At 40.4% G+C, this 12564-nt stretch overlaps 1 protein-coding gene across 1 annotated transcript in view; it reads left to right on the top strand.

The window, feature by feature from the left end:
- TMEFF2 (transmembrane protein with EGF-like and two follistatin-like domains 2) overlaps positions 1-12564 on the top strand; it is a gene marked incomplete at its 5' end in the record, with an annotated part of 240715 nt that overhangs the window by 125838 nt on the left and 102313 nt on the right. The window contains one exon of the mRNA XM_014544768.1: positions 9762-9858. Within this exon, the coding sequence (XP_014400254.1) occupies positions 9762-9858 (97 nt within the window). The remainder of the gene's footprint in view (positions 1-9761; positions 9859-12564) is intronic.

Here is a 12564-nt window from a genome sequence, read left to right as displayed (position 1 = left end):
GGGGTGTTTGGGGAGCTGGGCGATGAGCGGCACATTCCAGATTTGAAACCAGAGTTTGAGAGACAGCTGTAGCCTGGGAACAGGAGTCCCCACAGTAGCCACAGCACCCCGTCCCCCCCCCTCCCCGCAGCCAACGGGCAGCAGGGAGACTGTGGAGAGGAAATGGCCTCTCAGTGCGAGGCCAGCAGGTGGAGGAAGGAGGGGGCAGATCTGCCAGGACCCGGGATGGTCAGACAGGGACTCCAGGCCTGGCATCCTCCCTGTTATTTTGCTTATTGTGATTCCAAAATGTAGGGACAGGACTTCCAATAGCAAAACTGGGCGGGAAAACATGACAGGTAATTCAGAAACATTCTTGCTGTGGCCACCGGCTTTACAAAACGCTGTGGTCTCTTAAAATGGGCTTCATTATCACTGCTGCTCTTTTATTTCGTTGGCCTATTTATGTCAATGAGTTGTATATTTATTTTTTCTGTTTGTTTTATTTTATTATTGTTTAAAGTATTACAGATAAGAGTGAATATGTCTCCTTTTCTTCCCCCATTGACCTCCCCCCGGCCGCCCCTAAAGAGTCCCACTTTTTAAAAGAAAGCCACCAAATAGTCAACTACCTCCCAGGTACACCACTGGGATCAGGAGACCCATAAGTTGTATATTTAAACAACCTTGACCTTAGTTTCATTTTTAAGTCTCATTTGCATTGGGAGTTAGATTTAGATGGAATATGTTGTTTTTGGGGTTTTTTTTTTTTTTGGTTTGGGGCTTACAGTAGAAACCAATGCTCATAGCAAGTAGGAAAAAAAGAAGATAAAGCCCCTATTTCATTTTTATCTTCATTAATAAGAAAAGAAAGAAAATGCTACTTTAGTGTTGTTGTCTCAAGATCCAGGGATCTAGACTAAAGAGCCGTAGGTCTGGGCCGTTTCTGAGGATCCCGGTCAGGGACTTCTCTGCAGTCCTGACCTGCTCCCTCCTCAGTCCTCTTACCCCTTCACGTGAGAAACCCAGAGAGCTTCTTTTCTGGTGCAAGATTTCCTCTCTGAGTTCTCAGTGTTTTTATTTCTCTGCTTTGTTGTGTTGTTGTGTGATTTTCATGTTCCTGCACCCACTGAGATGTTAGCATCAGTCTGAGGCTGCGCACCAGGAGCAGCAGTCCACATCTGTGCTGCTCCGCCTTGGACTTCCTCCAAAGAACCTTCTCACTGGGAAGAAGACCGTGACTTTATTTCACCTTTAACGCTCTCTTCACATTAACGCCTTAGGGTGGCAGACCAACTTAGAGGGTGCGAGAATGTTCACACATCCTCCTGGTTCAGCTGCCCCACAGCCTGGAGCAAAGCAGGGCAGGCATCTCAGCTGGCAAAGGAGAAAGCTGGGGATCAAGAAAGAATCGCGGCCACCCAAATCCAGCTCTCCCAGCTCGAGGCCTGGATTGTGTCTACCGTGCAACGGCCTTCAGATTACTTCACGTCATTGTCAATGTTAAACACAGAATCAGATCTGCACTTCAATAAGATACATGGGAGATAGATTTAAAATAGATGCATTTGAAAAATAAATAAAAATAAATAAACAAATAAATAAAATAGGCGCGTTTGCAAGTGTACCGGTCAGGTGGTAGAACCTTAAGCTCCATGAGTACAGTGGTGATGGAATGGGAAAATATTTAGGAAATAAACATGACATGTGAGAAGTTACCAGAGTTCATAGACATTCTACCATAACAGACAGTCAGTAGGTTAGAGTTAACTCTACTGGCAATTTAGTCTTTATTTGATGATTCAAATAAAACTTTCTACATCACAAAATGCCTTTAGGTTATCAACACCAAAAGTCATATACTAAAAGATATACAAACTGCAAATTAACAAAGGCATATCTTTAGTATTAGAGATTTGCTAATTAGAAGAATTAAACACAAAATTGAAAAGCAATATATTAGTCTAAAAAGGCTGAGAAAACTTCCATCTTTCTTCCTTCACATTCACTCTCCTACAATATTTCACATCTCTCTTATCATATTCTCTCAACTGATGATGTCCCTCTTACTTAAGTACAAATACAACAGGGGCAAAAAAATGTAGCCGGGATCTGTCATGCTCCCCTTTCCAGCATCACCTCCCTCCTTCATCTGTGCACACATACTCTGCCGTCTCACCAGGAGGAGAAGATGTGTCCCTACCTGTAAGATCAACCACTTCACCTGTGTGCAAACCACAGCTTCTCAAGGGCATCGCTTCTGTGATTGTCCCCTTTCTCTCCTGTATCAGTTCGCTTCTCTCTGCTCCATCATTTCTCTCAGCAGAAAATGGTGCCTCGATTCCACCCTTTCATAAAAATATTTTCTTGATGCTACAGCCTTATCTAACAATGTCTCATTCTCTGTTCTCATCTGGACATTTGTGCAAAAGTGTCACCTACATTTGTTCTTTTCATTTACCAACTTTTAGTCCATTCTCAGTTTCCTCACCATGCTTTATAGTATCCCATGTACCCATGCCAATGTTCATAATTTACCAATAAAAAATACATTTCTTACCTTCTAGGAATCTAATAAGGAAAAAATAATCTTTCTATAACTTTACATACAATAATTCAAACTAATTAAACTGAGAAGAATACAAGTATTTTGGCTTATATTATCACATGATTGATGTGGTAGAGTTGCATGAATCTGGCAGAGTAACTCTCCCTGAGGAATTTTGCCCTGCATGGCATCAAGCTGAATAAACCTTTTCTCTTCTTTCTTTCCTTCCTTCCAACCTTCCTTCTTTCTCTTTTTCTAATCAACTGAATATCTTCAGTTCTTAGAGTGAAATCAGTCAGACTTAAATGACAATAGAATTGTGTCTCAATATAGTAGCATTGTATTAATCTCTTAAATTATTTTTAGTTGTGTAGAAGATAAATTATATGTGATTTCTAAAGAAGCTTTGTCAAGCTCTAACAAACTAGCTTCATTATGAAAAATTAAATTTTCTGTAATGCTCTCTTCTTTTGAGTGTTTAATATAAAATTACATTTTCTCAGTCTTGAAACTTGGTTCTTAGACTTTTCACGTGGCTTTAAACCATTATGGGAACATGTCATTTTAGCCTTCCTTTAGTTTTTAGCATTTAAATCACTTAAAAATTAACAATAGCTTTGTACTTCTTTTAATTCAAAAAACTAAGATAATGGGTTTTCCCCCTAAAGTCTGAGCACATATTACTGCATTGTGGCACTGATAAATAAACAGACTGAATCTGTTAGTTTTGTAAGCAGCAGAGTTTGCTAAGTGTCTTGTTTTAGCATTTCAATAATAGAACAGTGCAATTATTATTCAAATATCCTCACATTATAATATGAATACAAGGAAAGTATTTCTTATTGTTATTTTTCTTTGAAGTCATATTAGTATTTCTAGGGAAATGTTGGAAAATGTAAAAGAGAGCATGATTGAAGCTCAAAAACAACAGCTTGGAATTGTCTGAGCCTCTAGGCCAGTGATGGCGAACCTTTTGAGCTCGGCTCGTCAGCATTTTGAAAAATCCTAACTTAACTCTGGTGCCGTGTCACATATAGAAATTTTTTGATATTTGCAACCATAGTAAAACAAAGACTTATATTTTTGATATTTATTTTATATATTTAAATGCCATTTAACCAAGAAAAATCAACCAAAAAAGTGAGTTCGTGTGTCACCTCTGACACGCATGTCATAGGTTCGCCATCACTGCTCTAGACACTGTCAGCAGCTTCCATCGTTTAGGTTCAACTTACACGTGGGAGAAGCATATGAGAGCCAAATCCTGCACACAAGGCAAAGCCAACACGTTATCCAAATTAAAGAATGGAATCCAGCCTGTGTAGCTCAGTGGTTGGGCATCGACCTATGAACCAGGAGGTCACGGTTCGATTTCCAGTCAGGGCACATGCCTGGGTTATGGGCTTGGATCCCCCAGTGTGGGGCGTGGGGAGGCAGCTTATCAATGATTCTCTCGCATCATCGATGTTTCTATCTCTCCCTCTCCCTTCCTCTCTGAAATCAATAAAAATATATTTTAAAAATAAAGAATGGAATGGAGAGTTTTGATGTAAAATTTTCTTTAAGTGGAATTTTTTTCTTTATTGGAACATAAACTCAAAGTTCAGCTTTTGATGATAATGAAATAGTAATTTATGCAAGTTATTTAAAAATAAAAATTGCTATTATAATTTTATTATCACAGTAATTTTAGTTACAACAGGTCATTGAATATCATCACTGATAAATCCTTTATCTATATAAATAAAGTGGAAAAATTAAAAGTCTACCAAAAATTAATTTAATAAAAAAAACACTGACTACTAGATTAGTATTGACTCTAAAATAGAAAGAGAAAAATGCCTTCTAAACTTTGAAAAAATTCAGATTAAGGTCTACATAAAATTTGTATAAATTTTTTTTCTTAACTTTGTAGTAATTTAAAGAGTATGGAACCAGTATTGATGAGTCATATTTAAGCTTAGAAATCTCATTCTCTTTGTGGATAAAATCTGATAATTTCTAGAACCACCTACTTTATTTTCAAGCATGATGCATGTAGAGGTTTCTATTCATTTATGTTTGTACTATGTTAAATGATTATTCTCTGCTTAATTTGAATGGCACCTTATATATCTACACAGAGGGAAAAAGTGGGAATCATGCAGAGATTGGGAAAGGTAGTATTCTGTTGGGAAAAATGAAAATATAATAAAAGAAATGCCTTAAATATTGTACAATACATGCTAGTGTGGAAAAGAAGTAGTAAAAATTTGAAGGAAGACTTGGAGAAAATTAAAAGCAGATCTAAGGTTGTGTAGAAACGTAATGCAATCAAAATGATGTGAGAGTATGTTTTCTTAGAAGTTATTGATAACATTAACTCAGGTCTTAATAGTCATCCCTCACTAGGTAAAGCCATAGTCACAAACGGCCTCAAAACCTCAGAGGCTTGCCGTGTCCGTGGCAACAAGTCTTGCTCCGGTGGCTGGGGCAAGTGGGGCTCAGCTCTGTGCATCTCACGGCCTCAAAACCTCAGAGGCTTGCCGTGTCCGTGGCTGGGGCGAGGGGGGCTCAGCTCTGTGCATCTTCTCCGTCTGGATTGGCTGAAGGAACAGCTCTTATTCTAGAATGTGTCTTTTTATGCAAAGGGAAAGGGCAAGAAAGTAGAATTCCACGTGATGGCTGTTCTGCAGCTTCTCACTTCCACTCTTTTTCGGTAGCAAAAGGAAAGCATGAGACCAATGGTGATAGCATGGAACTCAAATCATATGGCTGTGGAGAGGAACTTATAATGATTTATTGGAGAGAGTGGAAAAATCATTAGAAAAGTGATGTAATCTACTGTCAGTGTCACATGTCAATACTGTCTTCCATGGAGAATGGGAGAGTACAGATAAGTCCTGAAAAGACAGAACAAATGCATGTCAGAAGTCAAACACTCAGTTAACAGTCACAGGCTGGAGTTGTCATTAGTACTGACATCTCTGGCTTTTGCCATTGAATTAGCCCAGAAGGATAGGATGGCTGTTTAAGTAAAACTAACTTGAAAAGGGAACGCGAGCTTTGCAGCTTAGATAGAAGTACTAGTATGATATGTGACGATAAGAATGCAAAGAGTGAACAGTGGTAATTAAAAATACATTGTCATAAAGCTCTGGAAGTGTTCATGAAGTAATGGCTTAGGAGAATTTAAAGACACATGTTGTCATTCTTAAAGCAACCACCCAAGTAATAACACAAGGATAACCCCAAGATTAATTACATTACAGTAAATGGGCTTCACGCCCTGATGAAATGCCAGCATATTCAGACAGAATAAAAGAGCAAGATCCAACTGTATGTCTCCAAGAAACACTTCTTTTAATTAGTTTTCATTTCACGTTATTTTGTATGAGCTTCAGGTGCACAGCTAGTAGTTAGACCAGTGGTTCTCAACCTGTGGGTCTCGAGCCCTTTGGCGGTCAAAGGACCCTTTCACAGGGGTCACCTAAGACCATCCTGCATATCAGATATTTACATTACGATTCATAACAGTAGCAACATGACAGTTATGAAGTAGCAACGAAAATGATTTTATGGTTGGGTCACAACGTGAGGAACTGTATTTAAAGGGCCAGAAGGTTGAGAACCACTGAGTTAGACAATCATATACTTTGCCAAGTGTTCCCTCTGATATTCCCAGTGCCCCCCTGCCACCGTACATAGTTACTATAATATTATTGACCCTGTTCCCTATGCTGGACTTTCCATCCCCGTGGCTGTATTGTAGCTACTGATTTGTCCTTCTTAATCCCTTCACCTCTTTCACCCAGTCCCCAAAGCCCCTCCCTCTGGAAACCATCGGTCCGCTCTCTGTATCTGCGAGTCTGTCAAGTAACACACTTTAAACATGTTAACAAACAGGTCGGGTGTAAAAGAATAAAAATAATAAGCGAAAGAAAGCTGGTGTGGCTCTGAATATCAGAACAAAGCAGACTTCACGATGACTAATGTTGCTAGAGATTCAAAGGGTGCATTTTATAATGAGAAAAGGGTCACTTATTTAAGAAGACATAAGACTACTAAATGTTTCTGCACCTAATATCAAAGCTCCCAAATACAAGGCAAAACAAAAGAGAACTAGAAACAATTTTACTTCGCTGATAGAGATTTTAACACTCCTTTCTCAGTAGTAGATCAATTGAAAAATCGGTACAGTTCCAGCTGATTTGAACAACACTAACCATCTACTTAGAGCTAATTAACTTTTATAGAAAATTGCTCCCCACAAGAGGTTACAACTTCTAACATGCCCATGAATTATTCAAGAAGGTGGACAATATTCTCAGTCATAAAACAAGTTTCAATAAATAGCAAAGGACTCAAATTAAAGAGCATGTTCTCTAACCAATATAGAGTTACATTATAGATGAATAAAATAATACACTTTTTAAAACCCTCAAATATTTGGAAGTGAAAAAACACACTTACTAAATAACCCATGGAGTAGAGAAGAAATCTCAAAGGATATTACCATAATATATATATATAGATAGATAGATAGATAGATATATGACAGAAATCATAAAAGCACAATATTCATATTTGTGAGATGCAGCTAAAGCAGTCTTTACAAGGAAATTTATAAGTTTAAATATATATATATATTAGAAAATAAGAAAGCTGTCAAATTAAGTACTTCTTCCATTTTAAGAAACTATAAAAATAATAAATTAAACCCTGGGAATATAACACAGAGGAGATAAGAAGAGCAGAAATCAATAAAAGGGAAAATTTAAATAGCTTTTATGAAGAATCAAATAATAATACTGTCATAGACAAGCTCTCTCATGAAATAGGGGAAGTGGGAACACTTCCACCAACTCATATCATGAGAACACTTAGGTACTATATGGCAGTACAGCACATATATCATAGCACATATATATGATATGTACTATATGTAGCTATTAAAAATGCTATAAAGGTAATTATAATACCACTATCACCCATGTTAAAATACCATCCTATGAAGTGTAGTTTATATTGTGTTCTTACTTTTGTGTATAATTGTGAGCGAGCACAGTTCCTCCCCTGGGTCACTTCCAGTGGGTGCCTAACCAAGGATCGCAGCTGGGGAAGAGTAGGGGCGGCCCCTAAGTGGCTGTAACTGTTCCTTAAAGACCTTCCCCTTGCCTTAGCCCGTTTCCCGAGTGATGGGAAGTTTGAGTCTGGAAGCTGCGAATCTCACTGACACTAAAAGGCTCTCCCATTAGCAGCTTCCATGTTGCATTAATAATAAGAAAGGAATAAAGAGACCAGCCTCAGCTGCTCAGTCTCCCAGGAGAGGAGGCCCCAGCCTCCTGCTCATCCCCAAGGCCCACTCTAATGGTCTTGCCGGTATGAGAGTAACAGAGAGGATGCTAAGTGCTGTCTGTTTTCTCAGAGTTCAAAATCCCTTCTTATTGGGGAGGAACTCCTGTTCTTTTTTAAGACTTCCTAGTTTAAAACCGTATCATGGATACTTTTTTGATTGAAGTGAATCTGTCATAATTCATACCTTTATTAATTAGCTAGAGGCCCGGTGCACGAAATTTGTGCACTTGGGAGGGTCCCTCAGCCTGGCCTACGCCCTCTCGCAGTCCTGGAGCCCTCAGAGTATGTCCGACCGTCAGACATCCCTAGTACTGCCGCAGAGGCGGAAGAGGCTCCCGCCACCGCCACTGCGCTCGCCAGCTGTGAGCCGGACTTGTGGCTGAGTGGCACTCCCCCTGTGGGAGCGCACTGACCACCAGGGAGCAGCTCCTGCATTGAGCATCTGCCCCCTGGTGGCCAGTGTGCATCATAGCGACCAGTTGTTCCACCATTCGGTTGATTTGCATATTAGCCTTTTATTATATAGGATGTAAGTGCCAATTATCAAGTACAGGGAGAAATTGCTTTAGAAAAAAATAAATCCATCTTTCCTGGAAAAACTGTAAAACAGAGTCCTCTCAGAGATGTCTCTTGTCTTTTGGGGGGAAAAATGTAATCACTTCTCTGCACAGCAGAAAATTAAAGAAAATCATGAATAAAGACCTTTGCTTTTGCAAATGTTAAAAACCTTTGTTAATAGACAAAGAAGAAACGATGAGAAAATATCTTATTCAAACGAGATAAATAAAACTGGATTTGTTAGGTTCAGGGTGCATATTAATGAATTATGTCTTTGTTAAAAGTTTGTCTTTTGGGGGTTCATAAAGATAGCCATACTTAACGGCTTGTGTTCCTTTTCTACTGAAAATGCATGACCTGTAGCAGAAGTGCACTTTTAAGATCTTCCTGGTGTAAACATCTGTTTTTAAGTGTGACCTGTGCAAGGAGTAAGAGTATCTATGCAGTAGTTAGGTGGTTGCAATTTTTCATCTACAAGCAAAACCATTTTTGCTTTCAACTATTTTTTAATTGGGTAAACAATAATCCATCATCTCAAAAGTGTTGCTCAGATTTTCATTATTTGGACTGAAAATGCTAGAAAGTTTTCCTTGATTTATACTACTGTGCTCTGATTTTGCATGGTTAATTTTTATAATTAGGCTATAAATTACATATTTTTGTACTTCTAATTTATGAGGAAGAAAGAACAATGTCAATAATCATCATTAATGACAATATATATTTTTAAAATGAAATATATGTTCATAACCCTCAGAGAAGGAATCACTATGATGGGCTCTATTTATGTAAGAATCAAGAAATTATTGTACAAACCAATTAAAAGCTGTTTTCTGGAAATTTATAATTAACATTATTTTTCTTACATCTAATAAGTCAAGGCTGCCCATTCAGGTTCTTAAAATTATGTATAAAAGCCTGTGGATGAAAAAGAAATCTACAACTTAGAACTGAGACAATGTTAGGTATCTATTTACAGTCTGGTGGACACTAGATTTTTCCTCTAGGCAAGGAAAAAAATCTAAATCCCTTTTCATTAAATCACTCTTTCATGTGGTGTATTTATGAGCCAAGGAATTTTCATAAATCCAGTAGACCCTGTTATTTGTTTTATGTTGCTTGTAAAAAGCTGAAATGTCTGCTACATACCAATGGGGGGCATGTTATTGTTAGATTGTTTTTAAATTTAGGGAAGGATGGAGCTGAGCACGCCATTCGTATGAAGCCCTGATAGCAAATAGGTCCATTGGGAAAGCAGCGGCTTTCTGATAGCCTTAGAGTTGTTGGTGTTCTGCACACTTGTCTGAATTAGTTTTGTTCCCTTTTCTCTCTCCTGCAGTCCACGAAGGCTCAGGAGAGACCAGCCAGAAGGAGACGTCCACCTGTGACATTTGCCAGTTCGGTGCGGAATGTGACGAAGATGCCGAGGATGTCTGGTAATGCGCTCTCGCTGATTCTTTTAAACCAAATCATGAAAGTTGATTTCCTTTTACTCCTTCCGGTATTTCCTGAAGAAGACATGGTTGGCATTTCTTTTTCTTATCTAGTTCCTAAGGTGGGGAGGGGCGGGGAATATGAGGTCTGTTGTAATGTCAGGAATTTCTGAAACTGAATTAAGAGTTGGTCTGGGCCAGCTGCCCTGCTTCGTTTGATAGGGTATAAAAAGATATCACAGAGACTCCCCAGTACCGTCAGGGTTAAGAGATGGAGAGAACAATCACATTTACCAGAACATCTCTCAAGAAGCGTGGTCAGGAGACAGTGGGCATCTGCTAATCCGCTTTCTAATGGTGGGTCCGAGTGACCTTGGAGCTTTCACTGAAGGGTCTGCCTATGCGTGCCGGTAGCTGAACTGGGAAGATAGGAAAGCAAAGATTGACCTGAGCCGCCCTCTAGGATCAACTTCCCCTTCACCCCAGCAGTACGCAGCTTCTCCTGTAAAGATATGCTGAAGCGATAATGAATATTATTTATTTTGAATGGGTCCCAAAATGCTAGCCTTCTAGGGCATGAACATGTGTTTGGTTCTACCCTGATCATACCCAGAGTAGTGACCAACCTAGAACCCAGAGGAGGCCTTTGTGCTGTGATAGTGGAATGAGGCAGCCTCTCTCTCTCTCTCTCTCTCTCTCTCTCCTCTCCCCTCTTCCTCCTCCCTTTCTCCCTCACAGGAAAACAGCCAAGTGTCCTTTGTTTTCTTCAAAATGTGCCCGTGCTTGCCTAGAGCTCTTAGCTCTCATTTTGATCAAAGTGGCTGAGTAACTCTTACATGCTCTCACCAACAAAAGGAGTGGTGATTCTGTGACTGGATGGTGGTATTAGCTAACATGATGGTGGGAATCCTGTCTATATATATAAAAGCCTAAGCTACCATTCAACCGTTCGACTGGTAGCTATGACACACACTGACCACCAGGGGGCAGATGCTCAATGCACAGGCATGGATACATGGAAAAGACTGATGAATCTCAGAAGGTAGGGGGAAGTGGGGAGGGCAGGAAGAAATTAACCAAAGAACTTATATGAATATTAGAGGCCTGGTACACAGATTCGTGCACCAGTGGGGTCCCTCAGCCTGGCCTGCTGGGATTGGGCCGAAACCAGCAGTCCGACATCCCCCGAGGGGTCCCAGATTGCGAGAGGGCGCAGGCCAGGCCGAGGGACCTCACCGCTGCATGAATCCATGCACCAGGCCTCTATTTGCAATATAGAAGTGTAACAAATCACCCTGTTGTACATCTTAAACCTATACAATATTATATATCAATAAATCTCAATTTTTAAAGAGTAATCATTTTGATCACATTTTTGTGGATGGAGGGGACAATTTAAGGGACAAGAAGAGGAAATGAAGGCAACATAATTTTGGCAAGAGTGAAACAGTCTGCACTTAAAATCTTGAAAAATATGTTTGAGTGCAGATGAAGTTGAGGATTCCGACGGAGCACACTGAGGCTCTTGGGGTAAATCAGTGATTGCTATTTCAGAAAAGTGTGACTTAGAATTTTACTTACGTCTCCCCAAATGCTTTAGGGCTCTGTATGTTAAGACACACTTCCAGGAAATATGCTTTTTAAAGATCTCATATTTAATGTTTGCTTATAGCTGCATCTGTAGTTCAACATTATTTTTAAAGCTGTTAGAAATCTTGCTATCAATGCTTTACTTTTTAAAAATTTACATGGGTCCCTAATTTTTTCTTAAGAACTTCCATTCCCCACGTTTCTCATCTCCCTAGTGATTATCTTTGTGACATAGTCCCCTTTACAAGTGCAAAGACTTAAGAGGTGAGTTAAGTGAGCAGGTGAAAATTACAGACTGCTTACTTCATACCCTCATTTGTATGACTATTTCTCTCAGTTATCTTCAACATAAGCCTGGGGGTGTCTTCCTTTATGATCTCGCTCTATAGAGAGGGCGCTGAGCTTTTCAGTATTAATACATTGTTTGCGGGTAGTTTTTATCGCAAGCTACCAGGTGGCTCTACTTCTACAGTCTTACACTCAACGTAAAGGTTTCCCGCATACAGTGTGTTAAATGGCAGGGCCAAGATGAAGCTCTGAGCTGAAAGTAACCAGAGGGCGTTAGCCTAACAGCTCAAGCAAAGATGCAATTAAAACCTCGTTGTTCCCTGTCCTGTCTGCAATCATGAGATGGCCAGATGGCAGGAGCAGGACGCACAGGGTGAGAGCCCTGACGGGGGCAGTGCCTGCAGCCACTGTGGGGAAACGTCAGGCGAGTGGTGTCACTCCTGGTGTCCCAGCAAAAGACGGGACCCATGGTCTGGAGGCAGACAGTGCAGGGAGATACGGGCAAGGCCCGGGGCGCCTGGACTTAGAAAAAAAAACTTGGTTCAAAACCACGGAGAAGGGGAAGGCAGACCCTCTATCCGTGAGGAGCGGGTCACCAACCAGGAAAGGCAACCGGGCAGATGGGGGGAGGCTGGGGAGACACCCGCTGCAGGAGCTGCTGTAGGAAACAAGCCCGGGGACCAGGGGTGGAGCCAGCACCTGGACCTCAGAAATCAATGCCAAGGTCAGGGGTCAGCGTGCTGAGAGATGCTGAGTCAGTTAGCTCCTGGCTTAGGGCATCTCTACACCCCCAGCCTCCAGACAGGACTGGCTCCGAAGTGGGGCCTAAGG

This window comes from Myotis brandtii, unplaced genomic scaffold, assembly GCF_000412655.1.
Source record: "Myotis brandtii unplaced genomic scaffold, ASM41265v1 scaffold381, whole genome shotgun sequence".
Taxonomy (NCBI): Eukaryota; Metazoa; Chordata; class Mammalia; order Chiroptera; family Vespertilionidae; genus Myotis; species Myotis brandtii.
The sequence above is the reverse complement of the archived record's forward strand: the minus strand, read 5'-3'. Positions and strand labels throughout refer to the sequence as shown.